Source organism: Bombina bombina, chromosome 10 (genome assembly GCF_027579735.1).
Source record: "Bombina bombina isolate aBomBom1 chromosome 10, aBomBom1.pri, whole genome shotgun sequence".
NCBI lineage: Eukaryota > Metazoa > Chordata > Amphibia > Anura > Bombinatoridae > Bombina > Bombina bombina.
In genome coordinates this window covers 153,174,606-153,199,318 of record NC_069508.1, presented here as the reverse complement: position 1 = coordinate 153,199,318, position 24,713 = coordinate 153,174,606, and the positions used below count along the sequence as shown (strand labels likewise).

At 37.1% G+C, this 24,713-nt stretch overlaps 1 protein-coding gene across 1 annotated transcript in view; it reads left to right on the top strand.

Moving 5' to 3' along the window:
• Positions 1-24,713, top strand: part of DMAP1 (DNA methyltransferase 1 associated protein 1) — a 258,949-nt gene that overhangs the window by 14,729 nt on the left and 219,507 nt on the right. Inside the window, exons 2-3 of the mRNA XM_053693398.1 lie at positions 9,200-9,316; positions 13,257-13,348. Of these exons, the coding sequence (XP_053549373.1) occupies positions 9,215-9,316; positions 13,257-13,348 (194 nt within the window). The 5' untranslated portion in view covers positions 9,200-9,214. The remainder of the gene's footprint in view (positions 1-9,199; positions 9,317-13,256; positions 13,349-24,713) is intronic.

Here is a 24,713-nt window from a genome sequence, read left to right as displayed (position 1 = left end):
TCAACATTGCGTGCAGCAGCAACCACAGCCTCCCAGACACTGTTCAGAGAGGTGTACTGTTTTCCCTCCTTGTAAATCTCACATTTGATGATGGACCACAGGTTCTCAATGGGGTTCAGATCAGGTGAACAAGGAGGCCATGTCATTAGATTTTCTTCTTTTATACCCTTTCTTGCCAGCCACGCTGTGGAGTACTTGGACGCGTGTGATGGAGCATTGTCCTGCATGAAAATCATGTTTTTCTTGAAGGATGCAGACTTCTTCCTGTACCACTGCTTGAAGAAGGTGTCTTCCAGAAACTGGCAGTAGGACTGGGAGTTGAGCTTGACTCCATCCTCAACCCGAAAAGGCCCCACAAACTCATCTTTGATGATACCAGCCCAAACCAGTACTCCACCTCCACCTTGCTGGCGTCTGAGTCGGACTGGAGCTCTCTGCCCTTTACCAATCCAGCCACGGGCCCATCCATCTGGCCCATCAAGACTCACTCTCATTTCATCAGTCCATAAAACCTTAGAAAAATCAGTCTTGAGATATTTCTTGGCCCAGTCTTGACGTTTCAGCTTGTGTGTCTTGTTCAGTGGTGGTCGTCTTTCAGCCTTTCTTACCTTGGCCATGTCTCTGAGTATTGCACACCTTGTGCTTTTGGGCACTCCAGTGATGTTGCAGCTCTGAAATATGGCCAAACTGGTGGCAATTGGCATCTTTGCAGCTGCACGCTTGACTTTTCTCAGTTCATGGGCAGTTATTTTGCACCTTGGTTTTTCCACACGCTTCTTGCGACCCTGTTGACTATTTTGAATGAAACGCTTGATTGTTCGATGATCATGCTTCAGAAGCTTTGCAATTTTAAGAGTGCTGCATCCCTCTGCAAGATATCTCATTATTTTTGACTTTTCTGAGCCTGTCAAGTCCTTCTTTTGACCCATTTTGCCAAAGGAAAGGAAGTTGCCTAATAATTATGCACACCTGATATAGGGTGTTGATGTCATTAGACCACACCCCTTCTCATTACAGAGATGCACATCACCTAATATGCTTAATTGGTAGTAGGCTTTCGAGCCTATACAGCTTGGAGTAAGACAACATGCATAAAGAGGATGATGTGGTCAAAATACTCATTTGCCTAATAATTCTGCACTCCCTGTACATAGAATACACCTTCAGAAGTTCATTAGTTAAATTCATTAGAGTGATATGTTTGTCTTTTTTCTGTGCAATCAAGAGGTCTTTGACTTATAGAAATTTTTAATCTTCATTTCGTTATTGATCATATTTTCATATAATTTTTATACCAGACTGTTATTGAAGTATTGCAAGACTTACAGATTTTCAAATGATTCAGAGATTATATAGATAGATTTTCTCAGAACTAGCTATAAAATTATATAAATAAGAATCGAAATAACTGAAATATAAAATATATGGAATTTTTTGAAAGTGAGAAAATAAATCTATTTATTGTACATGTATCCTAAATCTGTGTATTATAAAAAGGTATATATAAGAATCTATTATCTAGCATAGAGTATTCTTTTTTTGAAAATGATTTACACCAAGGACAATTTTAGTCCAAGATGTGGAAATGCTTGAGAAAATTTACAAGTGATTTTTAACCCTTTCCACAATTTATTACCATTTAGATGAACTTAAAGATTTTAATAATATTATAAAATATGATGGGTGATATAAGATCTATTCAATTATGAGTAATATTAGGTTGGCAGTTTGTAATATTTCTAGATTAGCATGTTTAGGCCCAATTCCAAATTTAGACCATGTGGATGGAGAGTTTTAAAATTGAATAGAATCTAATATTACTCATAATTGAATAGAACTTATATCACCCATCATATTTTATAATATTTATTAAAATCTTTAAGTTCATCTAAATGGTAATAAATTGTGGAAAGGGTTAAATATCACTCGTAAATTTTCTCAAGCATTTCCACATCTTGGACTAAAATTGTCCTTGGTGTAAATCATTTAAAAAAAAATAATACTCTGTTAGATAATAGATTCTTATATATACACCTTATAATACACAGATTTATGATACATGTACAATAAATACATTTATTTTCTCACTTTCAAAAAATTCCATGTATTTTATATTTCTGTTATTTCGATTCTTATTTATATAATTTTATAGCTAGTTCTGAGAAAATCTATCTATATAATCTCTGAATCATTTGAAAATTTGTAAGTCTTGCAATACTTCAATAACAGTCTGGTATACAAATATATGAAAATATGATCAATAACGAAATGAAGATTAAACATTTCTATAAGTCAAAGACCTCTTGATTGCACAGAAAAAAGACAAACATATCACTCTAATGAATTTAACTAATTAACTTCTGAAGGTGTATTCTATGTATACACAGGACATCTCCTAAAATGTAATACAATTGAATACAGAGCGAATATAATACTGAAGTTTTTTATTCCGCATTACAAATACATATGTAAATATCTAGATTCTCATAAACATACAACAAATTCACTATCTCAAACAATGTAGATAATTTACATTGTTAAATATTGGTAAATACAGAAGGATTTTAATACTGAGTACAGAGCGAATATATTACTGAAGTCTCATTCCGTATTTCAAATACATATGTAAATATTTAGACTGTCTTAAACAATGTAGATAATTTACATCGCTAAATATTGCCAAAATCCACAATTTTGTTTCATATAGGAAGTGGATAAAAGTTTTTTGGTATCTGTAAAAACATTTATTTAACACTCCTAAAGAAAAGAAAGAAATAGGATCTATTTGTAAGATAACCCTCTAGGTAACATGGTGTTAAAAAATTTGATTTATATGTATAACTTTTGTCACTGTAATCGTACTATGTGGAACTACAAATGGTTAACACTCTCTAACATTCTTCACATGACGACAATTCAAGTACATTACTGGCTGACATTTCATCCAATCACAGTAATGTTCAAACTATTTAAATGGGATAATGAATGGAACAAGCATCTTTATAAAGGCCCCTGGCGGCTGAAACGCGTAGAGACTAGCTTGCTCTGGACACTATCAACCGAATCACCTCCAGCTGGTAAGATCTATTTTGTATAGCGGTAGGGCAGGTACATCGAGCTCAGTGACGTGCGGTGAGGTCAGAGGCAAGTGAGGCACTGGCTATGATATGCCAGAGAAGAAGCCAATATATGAACCATAGTGGTAGCTTAAATTGACGATTAAATTAGCAGGTTGCATAAGGGCAATTAGCATGATTGAACATGGTATTGCAAAATAGCTTCAGAGATGGTATCATTTGTTGAAGGAGCAGCAATGCACTACTGTTTTCTAACTGAACACATGGGTGAGCCAATGACAATCATTATGCATTATGCAATATGCAGCCACCAATCAGCCCCTAGAACCTAGGTTCTTTGTTGCTCCTGCGCTTACCAGGGATAAACATTTCAGCAAAGGATAGCAAGAGAAGCAAGCAAAATGATTGTGGAAGCATAAAAATAAAATAGTATGTTATGTTATTGATTCAGCAATGGAAGTTTGTTTTAAAAAGGTTTTTTTATTACAACATATCCCCCTTTTAAGATGCCACACAAAAAAGGTCATTTATGATTCAATACAAAATTCAAATTCTTGGGGGCTGTAATATTATTATCAGGTTAATAATTCCATGTAATTTCATTAGTTGAGTAATACAGCCAAGCCTTCAAAGGCTACAGTTGACCCATTCAGAATGAGTAAGAAAAAAGCAGATACAGCACCAGACCAGTGCACTAACGTCTCTCTGCAGTTCCATGAGTACATAAAAAATACATCTACATGTTAGTCATCAGACATGGACTAATCTTTTCTTTGAATGCATCATTCTATCTAGCATGTATTTAGTGTTTAATGTCCCTTTAATAAGAAATGTGACTTGATTTGGCCAATTTACACAATGATTGCCACAGGGGGAGCTCTATTCCAATTTCAAACTAAAGATATTTAGCTGCTAATCACATATTAATCCTAAATTCCTAACAGTAAACTGCAAAAACATTCACAAGATGGATGCTCATTCTGTAAATTTAATTTAGTAAGCATAAGCAGAGAACATTTAAGTAGCAATAGCAACATTGAATATGCAAGCAAAGAAAATAAATAATTAAAGTGAATTTCACTTTAATTATTTATTTTCTTTGCTTGCAAATTCAATGTTGCTACTGAAATCCTCTCTGCTTACTACATTATTTTTACAGAATGAGCTGCCATCTTGTGAATTTGTGCACAGTTAATTTTTACTATATTATAGGCAGAGTAGTAGTAGCCTCCCCAGTCCCCCTCTGATGTTAAACTTTGTGTATGACCCGATCAGTGTTGAAACTTGCTTGCTATGCTATGTTCTCTGGCTGCTGCCCTTACTAATATAATGAGCAGCCAGTTGTGATTTTGTGCACATTAAATATTATAGGAAGAGAAGTGGCTGCCCCCTCTGACGTTAAACTTTGTGTCTCACAACAAGGTCAGTGTTGTAACTTGCTATGCTATCTTCTCTGCTTACTAAATACATTTTACAGAATGTTTAGCCATCTTGTGATTTTGTGAACATTAAATATTATAGGCAGAGAAGTGGCTTCCCCCTCTGATGTGTAAGTGTCTGACTGTCACGGTCAGACACTTAAAGTTTAACATCAGAGGGGGCAGCCACTTCTCTGCCTTAATATATTTTACTGCAGTGTGTTCACAAAATCACAAGATGGCTACTAAACATTCTGTAAAATTTATTTAGTAAGCAGAGAAGATAGCATAGCAACTAGCAAGTTACAACACTGAACAGGTCAGAGTCAGACACAAAGCTTAACATCAGAGGGGACAGCCACTTCCTGCCTATAAATATATTAATGACATGTGCACAAAATCAGAAGATGGCTGCTCATTCTGTAAAATATATTTAGTAAGCAGCCAGAGAACAAGAAGGAACATACTCAACATAGCATAGCAACTTAGCAAGTTACAACACTGACCAGACACAAAGTTTTACATCAGAGGGGGAGGCCACTACTCTGCCTAATGCCTATAATAAATTATTTATTATGTGCACTAAATCACAAGATGGCTGCTCATTAAAATATATTTATTAAGCAGCCAGAGAAGTAGAGAACATACCATTAGGATAGCAACTTGCAAGTTTTGCTTAATAAATGTATTTTGTGTATGACCTGGTCAGTGTTGTAAGTTACATTTATTAAGCAAATAAGCACAAAATCACAAAATGGCTGCTCATTAAAATATATTTCTTATTTTAATATATTTATTAATAGTAAAAGTTACACTACTGAGTCAGTAGTGTAACTTTTACTATTAATAAATATATTAAAATAAGAAATATATTTTAATGAGCAGCCATTTTGTGATTTTGTGCTTATTTGCTTAATAAATGTAACTTAAGTTATAACACTGACCACCAGGTCATACACAAAATACATTTATTAAGCAAATAAGCACAGCACTAAATCACAAGATGGCTGCTCAGCTCATTAAAATATATTTATTAAGCTGCCAAAGTTGGGAAGTGAAACAACAACATAGATATAGATAGCATAGCCAGCAACTTGAAAGTTTTGCTTAATAAATATATTTTGTGTATGACCTGGTCAGTGTTGTAACTACTTACAACACTGACCGGGTCATACACAAAATACATTTACTAACTAAGCAAATAAGAGGATCAGACTGCGTCACTCACAACACAAGTGTTCCTAGTTGAAAACACACACAGGCACTTCAAATTTAAGCAGAGGGGGGGCAGGCACCCACCACTACCCGGTCCAGTATATTTTAACTTACAGTACTGATACTCTGTACAAGTGTACAACTTACAAGTTATACAACGTTAACCCCAAGCCTCACAATAAAAAATATACATATTACAGGCTGTACTAGTACTACTGATCATGATCACACACTCACTATCACACACGGCATGGCTGTCATTCTTGATGACTTACTTGTGTGAGTGTGACCCCACTTCGGCTCCTTCCTTCAGGTGAGTGCGGTACTGCGGTGAGTGGGTGACAGGCTGAGCTGAGCGACAGGTCCTCACGGTCAGGCAGGGGCAGCAGCTGCGATATGCGGTGTGTGCGAGTCTCACTCAGACTCTGTAGAGATCGGGCAGCCTCCTCCTCCACTAGTCGCTACTTGGCTCAGACTCAGAGGTGTCAAGCAGGAATGAGTGGCACTCTGTGACTGGCTGTTGTTCCCGCCGCCGCCGCGCTGCTCTTTCCTTGCGCATGCGCAGAAAAACTCAGTCTCAGTACTAGTGCACTACTTGTAAGGCTAGGCAGGGCCAGGGAGTCAATCAACACCAGTGTTGATTGGATGAGCTGGTCTCCCAGGAAACAGTCGAGGCCTCATGAGAGATGCCTCATATAGTTATTTTCTCTGCCGCGCTGCTCCTGCAAATCACCACCGGGTGATGCTGCAGAGCAGCTAGATATAAAAACACACTACAAATATTGCGCAATAGAGAAACACCAGAACCCAGTGCCTCTCTATTGCGCAATATTAGTTTGACATGTCAAAAAAAAAAAAAAATTCACTTTTTTTTTTTTTAAAAATAAAACTCTCTATTTGTTTTTATTTTGGCCCAAATAGCAGGTGCAGCACTGCCTCACCTGCCTCCAATGAGTGCACGTCACTGATCGAGCTATATCTAAAGTACTGGAATAGACTCCATATGTGTCAATCCCTGTCCTATGATTCACTATTACAATTAGACCTATCTAAAAAGAACATCTTTACTAGTCTGTAAAGTCACAGCTATTGCTGAAAATTGTTTGGAATCGCAGTGTATCTACTATGCTAACGGATCCCTGCAAACCGGATCCACTAAACTGTCAGAACAGATACACTGAAACAGTTTGTTTCTCAAAGTCACCGTCTGAACTGTTCACAGCACGCAAACGGATACTGCAAACAGGTTACACTTAACCGGGATATTTCATAATCACGGAGACAATCTTTGACCCTCGTCACGTTGAGTACACATATATAAGATATAGTGTGTAAACCCCAAAGATACAAGTAACATTTGGGACTGGTTTGGTAATTACCACTAACGTATAAACAGATACAGTTGTGTCATTATACGCCTGTTCCAGCGGTTAACATATCCTAGCGGATCAAGCTGATATATTGTTATATTACCTTACTCAAGTTATTACTGTTTTACATATTGTTTTTGATGCCGGCATCTTTTTAAAGATTAGATTTATTTATTAGCCAATTAATTATTTTTAGATTTCTTGAATTGTATTTTTTATGTATGATTTTTAGAATTTTATAATATGTCATATCAAATCATTAAATTTTTGTCACATAGAATTATCAGACCCTTTTATTTGTTAGACAAACTCCAAACATTGTTCACCACCTCAGTAGATCATAGAATACAGTGTTAAGATAAGCATCTGCTCACAATATTAAAGAATTGGTAGAGATCTATATATAGATATATAGATAGATATAGATATATATAGATATATATCCACTCACTTGCTATAAGTCAGATTAATTAACGGACTATTTTGCACTATCACAGTAGCTTTTACTCACATCAATTCAGAATCTGTTTATACATATATTCAGAGACAAAGGTTCACTCATATACAATATATTAAAGCCATCAATATTATCTTCAAAAAATAGCAAACGTTTTTTTTTGCATCCCCTTCGAAAATAAAAACCACTGCAAGTCAATATTATATGACTCTAATTTAAAAGCAAGATATCTCGTATGTAATCACTTCTACAAATTGCCCTTCAGTCTCTTAGCTGTTTAGCGCTATCCCAACTCTCCTTTCTTACATTTTGAAAATTCTGGGTGATTTTTTTGAGGTTATATCACCTACACTGGGATTAGCTGACAAGAGATTGAGTGTAGTATCTTTGAATAAACTGTAGATATTTCATCATACTGAAAAGTACAGACAGGTTTTAATTCATCATACCCTTCCTTCTGGAAAGTGCCCGATTGGGAATGGTTTTATTTTCCAGCATGATAATGATCCCAAGCACACTCCTAATGCAGTGAAATCATATTTAGAGAGAAAAACAGCTGATAAAACACTGACAGTCATGGACTGACCTCCATGCATGAATATTATAGAGGCCGTATGGGATCACCTGGAGAGAGAAATAAATAAAAGCCAACCTAAATCTAAAGAGCAACTCTGGGACATGCTGATAGAAGCCTGGTATAATATACCAGAAGATTACTTCAGGACAGTCTCCCCAAAAGAGCTCAAGATGTGCTTAGTGCCAAGGGAGATCACACTAAATACTGACTTTTGCCTGAAGAAGCCATTTTGTTCTGAAAATTGTTGGGGGTTTTTAAATATATTTTGTGTACATATTTCCTGTATTTTTGTTTCTTAATAAAGAAAAATGTTATGATACCCCTAGGTTATTAAAAACCCTTAGGGGGCTCCAATACTCTTTCACAATTAGTGGCTTCTTTTCAGTGGATATAATTGTTTTACAAGGTTTATTTGCTATTTATATCACTAAGTCCACAAAATATTCACCAGATATGCAGTGCAATTTATCCAATCCAACGCAAAATGGATATAATAGGCGGGAGATAGTCCTAGGTTTCCAAGCGACACACACTATACCTGCTCTCCTTCAGTACTCTCAACTGGGTCTTAATGTAGATCTATAAATGTCCAAAAAACAAGAGGGCGCTTCATGTGTATATCAGTTTTCCAACCAATTGGTAAAGGCAAATACTGAGGGTGCTTTATACAGTGTTTCAGCACCCACATGTGCTAGTAGAGGCGTTCTGGAGACCCTCAGTGCTCCAGCTCACTGAATTTATTTGTATGTATGTGTGATATAATATGCATGTGCAGGTAGATACAATTATTTAATTGTTCATTCTCTGCTTTGGTAGACAGTGATACTCCACACAAGTATAACAAAATCACAAGAAAATCTGTATTTTAAAGAAAAATGAATACCGTTTTTGTCAGATACAAAATGGCAAGTCATTAACAGCTGCTCACTTTTTAGAATAACTAATACCCATTTTTATTGTACTATCATGAACTGGCTGTAAATTGTAAAGGAAATTATCTAAACAGAACAGCAGGTGCTTGTCCTCTCCTATATTAATTATTTTGCTGCGGTTTTAAGTTCATGTGTTGACTTATTTTATTACAGCGTCTAGATTGAAAAATGACAACTGGAGCGGATGTTCGGGATATCCTGGAACTCGGAGGGGTGGAGCCAGAGTCCACAGGAATGATTAGCAAAAAAGACATTATAAATGCAGATAAGGTAAGCGTGTGTTGTATGGAACTCGGCACCTTCAGAGGCATTAGATACAAACACTTATATGTAATACTTACTTACACATGCCGGATACGCTCATTCTGTTAGTATTCTGCTGTTTAGAGGCATTAGAAACAAACACTTATATATAATACTTGCACATGCCAGATACACTCAGTCTTTTGGTATTCTGCTGTTTAGAGGCATTAGATACCAACACTTTTATATGTAATACTTACAAATTCCGGATACACTCAGTCTACTTGTATCTAATGCCTCTAAACAGCAGAATACTAACACTTTTATATATAATACTTACATATGCCGGATACACTCAGTCTTTTAGTATTCTCCTGTTTAGAGGCATTAAGTACAAACACTTATATGGAATACTTACATATGCTGGATACGCTCAGTCTGTTATCAGGAGGTACTGGGTGATACACTACATATAAACGTGTGCTTTAGCAACCGATGGAAACTGCTTTAGCTAAACTCTGGGGGGGGGGAAACCTGTGAGATTTCTGTCAAGTGTTCCTTGACACATTTCAGACAGTGCGATTACTGTGCAGTGGATTTTATAAGTTGAAGCAAACTGTATAATTTTACATGGTGGACTGAATATTACTCAGAATTAAGGCTGCAACAACTAATCGGTAAGTTTGATCATAAAAATAGTTGTCAACAAATCTCATTATCAATTAGGTGGTCAGCAATTAGTTGGTCAGTTGCACAACACCAGCTGCTTTAATCTGATGATCTATTGCAACTAAGATTGTGCAAAAAAAATTTGAATTTATTTATTTTTTTAATCTTTTTTCTATCCGATTAATCGGATAGAAAAAAAAATAAATAAATTAAAATGTTTGCACAATACCATGTGCAGGAGTTCATCGGATTGAAGCAGCTGGTGCTGTGCAATTAACCAACTAATCGCTGACCACCTAATTGATAATGAGTTTCTTTGACAACTATTTTTATGATCAATCTTACCGATTAGTTGTTACAGCAACAATATGTAAATTTCCTGACACTGATGGGTTTAATAAAACCACAAGTAGTTAAAAGGACAGTCAACACCAAAATTGTTATTGTTTAAAAAGATTGTTTAAAAAGATTGTTTAAAAAGATAGATAACGCCTTTACTACCCATTCCCCAGCTTTGAACAACCAACATTGTTATATTAGTATAGTTTATAACCTTTTAAACCAATACATTTCTGCCTTTTTCTAAGCCACTAAATTGATTAGCTTTTCACAACAGAAGACTGCTAGTTCATGTGAGCCATATAGATAACACTCTACTCATGCCTCTGGGTTGTACACAGCACTAATTGGCTAAAATGCAAGTCAATGGATAATAAATAAATAGCGATGTGGTCAGCGGGCTGTCAGAAGAGGCTTAGATACAAGGTAATCATGGAGGTAAAAAGTGTATTAATATAACATGTTGGCTTTGGGAATGGGTAATAAAGGGATTATCTATATTTTTAAACAATAACATTTTTTGAGTTGACTGTCCCTTTTAATGTAAATAGCACCCTGGTTAGTTGGTCAGGCATGTGTGTCCTGCAAGCTGTTAATGTCACATTTTATTTATAAGAGTGTCTCATGTGCTTGACAAGTGACAGATGCTGAGAGCCTGACGTTTTGTGGTGTTCACTACATTTATCTATTCTGTATATTTGTGCAACTATATATACTTCCCAACCATGGAGCAAAATGTTCCTGTCTCCTCAGATAATAACAGTGGGTCAGTTGTATACTTGTTCTGCGTTATGGCCGTGTCACCTGGCAGAGTATGGTACTGTCACCTAGCAGCATTGTAATGTCACAAGATTATTCCTCTTGTCTGATTATATATAACTTAGTAGATTCATCATGATCCATTAAAACCTGCTCCCAGTTACCCATACTGTATACAACTGTACTTCACAGGCACCTTGTTTTATAGATTAATTGATTTAATATCCTCTGCCTAGTAAAGTTAGAGAAATATCAGTAAATATTGTGCTTTTCCCATTTACCAGGTCTGGAATAGATCAGTTATCCTGGTGAGATTATTTATCACCGTTATTACATGTTGAAGAAGTGCAATTGGCACAAGAGTTCATGTCTCTTCCATTTCTTATTTAATGAGAAACATAACCTCCTATGAGAATAAAGGTGTCTGAGTAACAGATTTAAATTCTCCACATTGCTGTGAACACATCTGCATGTGGTTGTAAGCTCTCAGCTTGTACAAAAAAATGTAGTTATTTTAATGTTTTAATTGCAGAATCATCAAATGTATTTTGTGTTTCAGAACTGTTCACATTTTGCTGAACTTACCGGTGATGGTTGTATATAATACTGGAACTAGCAACACTCTCATCCATTTTTTTTTCTTCCATAAAATGATGAAGGTCCACAGTTCTCCATAACATATGGGATATATTTCCCATCCAAGCGGAGGTTAAGAATCTTATCCTTCTATATATTGTCATTGCATACTTTATTATAATTAAAAACTGGAACAAAATGTCTCTGTCCCCACTAATATTGCTATAGAGGAGTCAGTTTCTGATGTTCCTCTGTCAACATATATATGTTTATCTTGCAAATATGTTCCAGTATGCCAGATCACTCAAATCTGTGAGAATTGTATACCTCAGATTTTGCAGTCTCCTGGGGTAAATGCAAAATAATGTTTGTGCTGCTAACGTAAAGGTTCAGATTTGATAACATCCTGTACACCACAGCACATTCTTATGTGATCTACAGTGTACCCAATGTATTATTATATATTGTACTAAACATAATGACATATGGTGCCATTACCATTTCTTATAACTAACTGCGCTTTTAATACTTCTTTATAAGTCAATAAAGCATTGTACTCCCATCATTGCCAGTGGATGTAAACAGAATGTTATTTTTTTTTTATGTCAGTCTGCATTTTATATACTGTTGTACATTTTATGCTCTTTGGAATATTATTTGCAGTAATGTACCTCATGCAGATTCTGTACACTATTATGATATACAAATCACTAAAAGCTGTTTATGTTCATTGCGTGTTCAACAGCACACAATCATTTTCACATAGGCAGAACATCTGTCTCTGTAGATATGCAAGAATACATTATATATATATATATATATATATATCTATCTCCTATGCTATTAGTGTACACAATTCTATAGTATATGCCTCTCTAGATGTATACATTTCATGCATTGTACTCTGCATGTTTAATTCCAAATGCATGCGTGCTTTATTTCTCTGTATGCAGAGATCCTTTAGAGATGAGATCTATTAATCTCTTGTATACCTATGTTATGTGTAATTTATATGCACAAAGGTTCTTTCATGCAGACACTAAACATTGATCATGAATATTTTCACTGTCAGTAGCGATCCTTTAGAGAAAAGATCTATTGGTAACTCTTATACTATTGTATGAGTGATTTATATGTATGCACATAACGTTTATTATGCAGACACTGAGCATTAATCATGAATATTTTCATGAACTATGTACATTTTGTATTTACTTTGTAAATATACACAGTCTCTGCTTTTCCTGGGTATGGATTTACAAGTATCTAATGTGTACCTGTTGGTCTATATATGCTATAAGGAACATTTTAGTATCCATCAGAAAAAATAGTTTGGCTGTACGGACTGATTCTCCTTGTCCATCAAGATATAGTGTTTTTGTTCTCTTTTAAGCTGAGTACTCCTGATTGGCCAGCGGTCCTATCTAAATGTTGTCTATGATCTTTAAGAGGGAGGTGGGAGGGGTTTTAAGCTTTGATATGGGTTCTTGACCTCCTTTAAGTGGTGGGAAATATATCCCGTATGTTATGGAGGACTGTGGACCATGATCATTCCAAAAGAAAATAATTTATCAGGTAAGCATAATTTTTTTTTTTTTATTATTATTATTTTTTTTTTTTTTAGAGAAAATCAAAGAAATCATCAGAGACCCTCACATTTAAGAGGCCAGAAGGAATGCACAGGGAGGTGTATGCACTGCTGTACTCCGATAAAAAGTAGGTTGGGCACTAACCATATATTTTATCATGACAAAACTCTCTAAAACATTGCTTAATCTGTGGTCATGGCAGGTAACAGGCTTCAAACAAACAATACAGTGCATTGTTCAAACACAATAAAGTTGCAGTTAATACACAGTCAAAACAATCATCTGAGTTATAAGGTAAGGATTCTGCAAACTGAAAATGTAGGGGGTCTGTAGTTATCCATCACTCTCTATACTAAGCTCCTTGCATTGTTTTTCAAATCAGGAATTTTTTCAATCCACCTGAACACCCCTCAATACCTCATTTATCACACGGTCTTCAAGTGAATTTGCGGGCAATAACACCCCTATAGATTTGTAGCAGTTTTTCAAATTCACCACCCTTCACCTTTCTGTTTTGAATGGCATTTCTTGGCTATTTGTGCTTATGCTCCTTACACATATTAATAAACATACATTTTTTTTATTTAAAAAAGTACTATTGCAAATTATTTCCCATCTCTTCTGACAGAAATTGAAAGATATGGAACACATTCCCGTCTAAATTTAACAAACCCACTACTACATGGCACCAATTTAGCAAGTCATGCCCAATGACGATCCAACAACAAAAAAGAAAATATTTTGGGATTATTTTAACTCCAAAAATTGATAATTTAACATAATTACAAATTACTGTTAACAGAAATAACCAGAGACCTTTCAAACTTGCGTGCCTGGGATTGAACCTGTTACTCCTAATTCACAGCCTGCAACCCTTTCTCTGCGTCACCAGAGGGCCTTGGCTTGTGCTGATGCTTTGGGAAAAAATGGTTGTGCTCTTTAGCTCCACCTGCCTGCCAGTTGCAGGCAGTTCCTTGTCAGCACTGATTATAAAAGGTAAATTATAAAGTTGCTTAAAATTGCATGCTCTATCTGAATCATGAAAGGAAAAAAAGTGTTTAGTATCCCTTTAACCATAATACTGAAGTACCCTACTTTCATCATAAGAAATGAACTCCTTCCAAAGTACAAATGAAGGAATGCATTATACACACCCTGCTCACAAATGGGGAAACTTAAAGGGACATTAAACACTGGTAATATAAAATGATAAATCGTATATAGAAAAAACCTCTGCAATATAAGTTCATTATTTATTTTGTCCCCTTTTCCTGTAATTCCATTCTGAAATTGTGAGCTTTTCAGTTCCTGTTAGAAATGGAAGAGCAGAACACTGTTATATTCCAAACAGCCATTGGCTGCACACTCTAGTGATCTATTTATAACTGTCCCTAATTGGCCACAGCAGAGAAGGTAACCTAAGTTACAATATGGCAGCTCCTGATTGTTTTATAGACATTAAAACTTTACACTTGTTTTATCAATATTTAAACAGGTAATGAAACTTTAAAAAATACATTTACATGTTATTCTAAGACTATTATTTTTTTCTTTGATTGCATCATTCTATCTAACATTTATTTAGTGTTTAATGTCCCTTTAAATCTCACGCCACCCTCAAAGAAATTTAAAATATTGATTTCTAATCCTGGTTTGGCAATGCCCAACATTCATACTATCCTACTCTTTAAACTTGTAAAAGAAAAAGTTTGTTACATATACTTACCCCTTATCTTACATCTCTGGCACATTTAGTGTCAATATATACACTCACAAATGGCAATAAGATCTACAATTACCAATTGATACTAAAGTGTGGGTAAATATCTTTCAGGCACATAAAACATTTTCAGTATCCACACAGGTACAATAAATGAACTACACATTTTGATGTAGGCGTTGCCTCACTCTGACCAAAATTAAGCACATTTTTAGACATTCCTTTGGCGGGGGTTCGGTGGAGATGCTGATTTTCTGGAATTGTCAGCGTTTTAAAATATTTTTGTAATGATTTAATCACACTGATTTCAGAGATCATAGGTAAATCAATACCATTTTTCTCCAAATATACTTCTATTTCACTCACGACCGAAGCTACCGGACAAAGCAAAACAATCTTTACTATATCTCCTGCTAAATGGAGCAACATTCTTATTCCTCGAAAAATGAAAGTGCCCTGAGGCATCCACCCTTATTGGATATAGGCAACCAATAGATCATTTTCTACAACTGAAAAGGTTTTCATACCTTAAACATGGTAGGCTAGAAACACGAGTTAATGCTAGAACTCTGGAAAAAGTTTCATTCCACTTTGTAATCTTGTAATAAATTATATGTTAGGTTTACTCGATGGTGCAATTATTTTTTTGTCTGGTTTTCCAATATCTCTCACAATAACTGGTGTAATGTTATTTCCTCTTTCTCTTCTTTACTTCTTAACCACCTAGTTCACTTTAAAAGTTGTGAAAAATGTACTTTGACTGTATTTTTATAGTAGAATATATCTATTTTATTTTTTTGAATTGTTCTCAGGTACAAAGTTAAACGAAAATTGTGCTTTCATCTATGGACTAGTTGGATCCTTTGAGAGATCCAGATCGTTCAATCAAGTATGGACAAAGTTTAAAGGGACACTCAAGTCAAAATTAAACTTTCATGATTCAGAGCATGCAATTTTTAACTGCTTTCAAATTTACTTCCATTATCAAAATGGGCACAGTCTTTTTATACTTTTTGAGTCACCAGCTCCTACTGAGCATGTGCAAGAATTCAGCGTTATACGTATTTGTGATTGGCTGATGGCTATCACATGATACAAGGTGAGTGGAAATAGACATAACTGAAATTTGTCAGAAAATCTACTACTCATTTGAAGTTGACTAAGTGCTATTGTACTTTCTTTTTACCATAGGGCTACAACATTATCCACTTCTAGTTGAACTCTTTAAACAAAGGGATAGGCTTCTTAATACTAGTACACACATCTAAACTTGCATTTTGTCTAAGGCACCCTTAAGAGCAAATCCTTTTATCCCCTTCTTTTCTAAACAGATAGGTACAACTTTAAGACTCCATTCCTGCAAATGCACAATTTACATAGCGATATCAAACAGCAAATTTAAATCGCACAATGACCTTAAAGAGCTAGACAGGAAAGTATTTTATCCTTGGTTTGACTACACCCAACTATCGCACTTTTTTTAATACACATACAAAGTAGTTGGGTCACGTACGTGAGCTCACGTCTATTGAGAACATATGCACAATGACTATAATGCCTTGGCACACTATCTCTATTTACAAACTTCCACAAGGAGAAACAGACACCAACTTATGGCAGGAAATCTTCATGGCACACAAGCAGTCCTCTGTATCGGCATAAGTTCAGGAAATTCATTTCAAATGAATTTCTCGTTTGTATCTCACCCCTGACAGAATTAAGTGTGTGTATGTATATGTGTATATATGTGTATATATATATATATATATATATATATATATATATATATATATATATATATATATATATATATACACACACACACGTTATTCTGGTGAGGGTGCAGTTGCCATTGCTTGACTTAATTTTAATACGATTCCTTTCAAGCAGTGCCTAAGGTTTTAGGCATCCTGATGGCAAAAGTCACCAATATTCTAATTTTTCAGTCATTCTTTAAAGGGACAGTCAAGTAAAAAAAAAAAAGTTCATGATTTAAATAGGGCATGTCATTTTAAACAACTTTCCGATTTACTTTTTATTACCAATTTTGCTTTGTTCTCTTGGTATTCTTAGTTGAAAGCTAAATCTAGGAGCTATATATGCTAATTTCTTAGACCTTGAAGGCCACCTCTAATCTGAAAGCCTTTTGACAGTTTTTCACCACTAGAGGGCGTTAGTTCATGTTTTTCATATAGATAACATTGAGCTCAGGCACGTGAAGCTCCTAGGAGCAAGCACTGATTGGCTGAAAATGCAAGTCTGTCAAAAGAACTGAAATAAGGAGGCAGTTTGCAGAGCCATAGATACAAGGTTTTTACAGAGGTAAAAAGTATATTTCTATAACCGTGTTGGTTATGCAAAATTAGGGAATAGGTAATAAAGGGATTATATGCCTTTTTTTTTTAACAACAAAAATTCTGGTGTTTACTGTCCCTTTAAAGTTAAAGGCAAAATGAAATAGTCATTATCATACATTAAGCTTAAAGGGACACTCAGGTTAAATTAAATTTTCATGATTCAGATACAGCATGTAATTTTTAAACAACTTTCCAATTTACTTCCATTAAAAAAAATGTGCACAGTGTTTTATATTTACAATTTTTGAGTCACCAGATCCTACTGAGCATGTGCAAGAATTCACAGACTATACGTATATGCATTTGTGATTGGCTGATTGCTATCACATGGTACAAGGGGAGTGGAAATATACATAACTTTGAAATTTGTTATAAAAAAATCTACTACTCATTTGAAGTTCAGACTAAGTGATATTGCATTGTCTTGTTATCTTGCATTTGTTGATTATGCAAATCTAATGTTTTGACTGGTCCTTTAACAGAGTAAAAGCCCTCATTCCACAGAGGTGCCAAGTTTTTGGAGACTGGAAGACTGAAGTTGAGCTTACTACAATTAGAAAGATACAATTACATCAAATCAGGACTGATAGAAATCCATGAATTAATGATGGAAAGGTGGATGCACATTCTAACATTATTATAGAGCATTTACCAGATGTAAAACTATAGCCTATAGCAGTATCGGTAGCACCAGTAGAAATATATTTTTTCTTCTATAACATAAGACGAGTCCACGGATTCATCCTTTTCTTGTGGGATATTATCCTCCTGCTAACAGGAAGTGGCAAAGAGCACCACAGCAGAGCTGTCTATATAGCTCCTCCCTTGACTCCACCCCCCAGTCATTCTCTTTGTCTACTCTAAATAATAGTAAGGGTAAAGTGAAAGAGGTGATAAAATGTTAGTTTTTATTTTCTTCAAGCAAGACTTTTTTTTATTTTAAATGGTACCGGTGAGTGCTATTTTTTCCCAGGCAGCAGATGGATGAAGACTTCTGCCTGGAGACTGTTGATCTTAGCAGTTGTTACTAAGATCCAGAGTAGTTCCCACAGAATGGCTGAGGAGTACTTAAGAAACTTCAGTGTGAAGAACGATTTTCATGCTACAAGCATTGAGGTATGTTCAGTCATTTTTTTCTGGAGAGACTGTGTTATTTCAGAATTGGCTGGCAGTATCCCCATGAGGGAAAGGGCAAGCAGTAATCCTAATGCATAGAGAGGGGTATTACTCGACCTGTATATTGGGCTATAAAAAATGGTTGACACTGATGATATGTTTTTGGGCAAACGTTTCTATGTTGGGAGTTAAAGATAACGTTTTTTGTGGCAAACATTTTTACTTTATTTCAAGAATGGAGGGTACACACGGCTTCATTAAATGGGTATATGAACCCACATGGCTAGGTTTTAGACCGCTCTGGTGCGGTTATTTTAGGCTGTGAGACATCGAGTGAGATGGGCGGGGCCTATTTTCGCGCCTCAGTTGCGCAGTTTTTCCCAGACAAGCAGCAAGCTTCAACTCCGGTGGGCCTTTCAGGGACAGTTTGTGCCTAATCGAAGGGTTAATCCGATTTTGCAGACCCCTGAGGGCAGGTAGGCGCCACAGCAGAATTTAACGTTTTTTTAGCACAACGTTTTTTGGTCTTAAGGATTAAGTATTCCTTTCCTTGTGGGGCAAACTTAGCTGACAAGTTGGGATGCCATTTATCATAAAATTGTGATAATTTTATTGTTTTAAAGCAGTTTTGGAAAAATTGTATGCTTTTTTTCTCTTAAAGGCGCAGTTTCAAGTCTGTTTGTGGTCATTACTAGCCTGTTTTAACATGTCTGACATTGAGGAAAGCCAATGTTCCATGTGTTTAGAAGCCATTGTGGAACCCCCACTTAAAATGTGTCCATGTACTGAAAGGGCCTTACATTGCAAAGAACGTATTTTAGCTGATAAAAGTATGTCGCAACCTTTAACGCCCACCCAAGCGACGCCAAGTACTTCTAGTGCGTCTAATTCTTTCACCCTGCAAGATATGGCTAAAGTTATGTCTACTACCCTTACAGAGGTATTATCTAAACTGCCTGGTTTACAGGGTAAGCGCAGTAGGTCCGGTATTAGAGTAAATGCTGAGCCCTCTGATGCTTTATTGGCCATCTCCGATGTACCCTCACAGTGTTCTGATTTGGGGGTGGGGGAATTGCTGTCTGAGGGAGAGCTTTCTGATTCAGGAAAGATGTTCCCTCAAACAGACTCAGATATGACGGCCTTTAAGTTTAAGCTTGAACACCTCCGCTTGTTACTCAGGGAGGTTTTAGCGACTCTGGATGATTGTGACCCTATTGTAATACCACCAGAGAAATTGTGTAAAATGGATAGATATCTTGAGGTCCCTACTTACACTAATGTTTTTCCAGTCCCTGAGAGGATTTCGGACATTGTTACTAAGGAATGGGATAGACCAGGCATTCCGTTCTCTCCCCCTCCTACTTTTAAGAAAATGTTTCCCATATCTGACACCATTCGGGATTCGTGGCAGACGGTCCCTAAGGTGGAGGGAGCTATTTTTTACCCTGGCTAAGCGTACAACTATAGCTATTTAGGACAGTTGTGCTTTCAAAGATCCTATGGATAAAAAATTAGAGGGTCTTCTAAAGAAATTGTTTATTCATCAGGGTTTTCTTCTACAACCTATAGCGTGCATTGTTCCTGTAACTACTGCAGCAGCTTTTTTGTTTGAGGCTCTAGAGGAGTCTCTTAAGGTTGAGACCCCATTAGATGATATTTTAGATAGAATTAAGGCTCTCAAGCTAGCTAATTCTTTTATTACAGATGGCGCTTTTCAGATGGCTAAATTAGCGGCAAAGAATGCAGGCTTTGCCATTTTAGCGTATAGAGCGTCATGGCTTAAGTCCTGGTCTGCTGATGCGTCATCAAAATCAAAGCTGTTAGCTATTCCTTTCAAAGGTAAGAGCCTGTTCGGGCCTGAACTGAAGGAGATCATTTCCAACATTACTGGAGATAAAGGCCATGCCCTTCCTCGGGACAAGACGAATAAAATGAGGGCCAAACAAAATAATTTTCGTTCCTTTTCGAAACTTTAAAAGTGGACCCTCTACTTCCTCTTCTGCCACAAAGCAGGTGGGGAATTTTGCTCAATCCAAGTCAGTCTGGAGACCTAACCAGACCTGGAATAAAGGTAAACAGGCCAAGAAGCTCGCTGCTGCTACCAAGACTGCATGAAGGGGCAGCCCCCGATCCGGGACCGGATCTAGTAGGGGGCAGACTTTCTCTCTTCGCTCAGACTTGGGCAAGGGACGTTCAGGATTCCTGGGCATTAGAAATCGTGACCCTGGGGTATCGTCTAGAATTCAAAGATTCTCTCCCAAGGGGGAGATTTCATCTTTCACGTTTGTCTGTAAACCAGACAAAAAGAGAGGCGTTCTTACGCTGTGTAGAAGACCTATATACCATGGGTGTAATCTGCCCAGTTCCAAAAGTAGAACAGGGGCAGGGGTTTTACTCAAAACTGTTTGTGGGTCCCAAAAAAGAGGGAACCTTCAGACCGATTTTAGATCTCAAAACTCTAAACAAATTTCTCAAAGTCCCATCCTTCAAGATGGAGCCCATAAGGACAATTTTACCAATGATCCAGGAGGGTCAATATATGACCACCGTGGATTTGAAGGATGCGTATCTTCACATTCCTATCCACAAAGATCATCACCAGTTCCTCAGGTTTGCCTTCCTGGACAAACATTACCAGTTTGTGGCCCTTCCTTTCGGGTTGGCCACAGCTCCCAGAATCTTCACAAAGGTGCTAGGGTCCCTTCTGGCGGTTCTAAATCCGTGTGGCATAGCAGTAGCGCACTATCTGGACGATATTTTGATTCAGGCATCAACTTACCATCTAGCCAAATCTCACACGGACATCGTGTTGGCTTTTCTAAGATCTCACGGGTGGAAAGTGAACATAAAAAAGAGTTCACTTGTTCCTTTGACAAGAGTTCCATTCCTAGGAACTCTGATAGACTCAGTAGACATGAAAATTTTTCTGACGGAGGTCAGAAAATCAAAGATCTTATCCACTTGCCGAGCACTTCATTCCATTCCTCGGCCGTCAGTGGCTCAGTGTATGGAGGTAATTGGACTAATGGTAGCGGCAATGGATATAGATCCGTTTGCTCGCTTGCATCTCAGACCACTGCAACTGTGCATGCTCAGACAGTGGAATGGGGATTATGCGGATTTATCTCCGTGGATAAATCTGGATCTAGAGACCAGAGACTCTCTTCTTTGGTGGTTGTCACAGGATCATCTGTCCCAGGGAATGTGCTTCCACAGGCCAGCATGGGTCTTTAGTGACGAAGGACGCCAGCCTCTTGGGCTGGGGTGCAGTCTGGAATTCCCTGAAGGCTCAGGGTGTGTGGACTCAGGAGTAGGCCCTACTTCCAATAAATATTCTAGAACTGAGAGCGATATTCAACGCACTTCAGGCGTGGCCTCAGCTGACTTTGGCCAAATTCACTCAGTCATTCGACTGTAGCATATATCAATCATCAAGGGGGAACAAAGAGTTCTCTAGCGATTGATAGAGGTTTCCAAAATAATTCGATGGGCAGAGACTCATTCTTGCCATCTATCAGCAATCTATATCCCAGGAGTGGAGAACTGGGAAGCGGATTTTCTAAGTCATCAGACTTTTCATCCGGGGGAGTGGGAACTCCATCCGGAGGTGTTTGCACAATTGATTCATCAATGGGGCACACCAGAATTGGATCTGATGGCATCTCGTCAGAATGCCAAACTTCCTTGTTACGGGTCCAGATCAAGGGATCCTCAAGCAGTACTGATAGATGCTCTAACAGTACCGTGGTCGTTCAACCTGGCTTATGTGTTTTCCTCTCCTATCTCGTCTGATTGCCAGAATCAAACAGGAGAGGGCTTTAGTTATCTTGATAGCGCCTGCTTGGCCACGCAGGACTTGGTATGCAGATCTGGTGGAAATGTCATCTCTGCCACTGTGGAAACTGCCACTGAGACAGGACCTTCTCATTCAGGGTCCGTTCCAAAATCCAAATCTAGTTTCTCTGCGGCTGACTGCCTGTAGATTGAACACTTGATTTTATCTAAGCGGGGATTCTCTGAGTCGGTCATTGATACCTTGATTCAGGCTCGAAAGCCTGTCACTAGGAAAATTTATCATAAGATATGGCGTAAATATCTTTATTGGTGCGAATCCAAAGGCTACTCATGGAGTAAGATCAGGATTCCTAGGATTTTGTCCTTTCTCCAAGAAGGATTGGAGAAGGGGTTATCAGCTAGTTCCTTAAAGGGACAGATTTCTGCCTTGTCAATCTTACTACACAAGCGTCTGGCAGATGTCCCAGACGTTCAGTCGTTTTGTCAGGCTTTGGTTAGAATTAAGCCTGTTTAAACCTGTTGCTCCGCCATGGAGTTTGAATTTTAGTTTTAAATGTTCTTCAAGGGGTTCCGTTTGAACCCATGCATTCCATAGATATTAAACTTCTATCTCGGAAAGTTCTGTTTTTAGTAGCCATCTCTGCTGCTCGAAGAGTTTCTGAGCTATCTGCGTTACAATGCGACTCGCATTATCTTATATTCCATTCTGATAAGGTGGTTTTGCGTACTAAACCTGGATTCCTTCCTAAGGTTGTTTCAAATAAGAATATTAATCAGGAAATTGTTGTTCCTTCTCTGTGTCCTAACCCTTCTTCTAAGAAGGAGCGTCTGTTACATAATTTGGACGTGGTTCGTGCCTTGAAGTTTTACTTGCAAGCGACCAAGGATTTCCGTCAAACATCTCCTCTGTTTGTTGTCTATTTTGGAAAACGTAGAGGTAAAAAAGCTACGGCTACCTCTCTTTCTTTTTGGCTGAAAAGCATCATCCGTTTGGCATACGAGACTGCTGGACAGCAGCCTCCTGAAAAAATTACAGCTCATTCCACTAGAGCGGTGGCTTCCACATGGGCTTTTAAAAACGATGCGTCTGTTGAACAGATTTGTAAGGCTGCGACTTGGTCTTCGCTTCATACCTTTTCCAAATTTTACAAATTTGATACTGTTGCTTCTTCGGAGGCTATTTTTGGGAGAAAAGTTCTTCAAGCAGTAGTGCCTTCTGTTTAGGTATCTGTCTTGTCCCTCCCGTTCATCCGTGTCCTGTAGCTTTGGTATTGTATCCCACAAGTAAAGGATGAATCCGTGGACTCGTATCTTATAGAAGAAAAGGAAATTTATGCTTACCTGATAAATTGATTTCTTCTATGATACGACGAGTCCACGGCCCGCCCTGTCAATTTAAGACGGATTATATTTTTAGGTTTAAAAGCTTCTTTTAGTTTCTCCTTTTTCTTCCTATACCTTCGGTCGAATGACTGGGGGGTGGAGTCAAGGGAGGAGCTATATAGACAGCTCTGCTGTGGTGCTCTTTGCCACTTCCTGTTAGCAGGAGGATAATATCCCACAAGTAAAGGATGAATCCGTGGACTCGTATCATAGAAGAAATCAATTTATCAGGTAAGCATACATTTCCTTTTTTCTCCCATTCATGCCCTCTTTTACATGCTAGACATGACTTTCTGCAGATTTTCTCTAGTGAATAGTGTCCTAAGACTACAAGTTCTAGTTATAGTATAGAAATTCGCTACTCACATTGATGTTTACATGATGTTAAATCCTAGTTTTCTGATATTCTAGCTTACAGCTGCATTACATGTATCATTTCATGTTTTTCGTATACATGTAAAGAAATTATGAGAGGTTTTTGAGAACGACATAGCTCTATTCAACTGATAACACAGGTTTAATCATCATAACTACAAACAATTTTCTTGACCGGTTTTTAATGCTGATCCTGAATTTACAATCAGATTTGTGCTCACTCCCACAATTTTTTAAAAATAAACCACTTTAGTACAACAGAAAGTGTTCTTAGTTTGACACATACAATGATATTGGATTTAAGCTACCTAAGTAAATATTACTCAAAAATTTGATGACTGTCCAGGTCTGTGGTAAACGGCATCAGGAACATCACAATACCACATCCAACAGTAGTCTGCCATCATCATAAAGACATTCCAGAAACCTTGGTAGCGCTGTTCCATTGACCTGATATCTCACCTTGTTCGTCACTTACATCAAGGCATTAGCATATGAGCCTACATAGGTTTTAGCTTTTAACTAAGAATACCAAGAGAGCACCGCAAATTTGATGGCAAAAGATTAAAATGACATGCCCTATCTGAATCATGAAGTTTTAGACTGTCCCTTTAAGTGATATGCAACATCTTATCTTCCTGTATGCACACACAAATTTATTGCCACCATCGCAGAAATCAGATAAATTTTGTTTAACCTGAAACCCACTATAAACTTTTCCAAGCTTCTCGGTCTTAATCAGACAC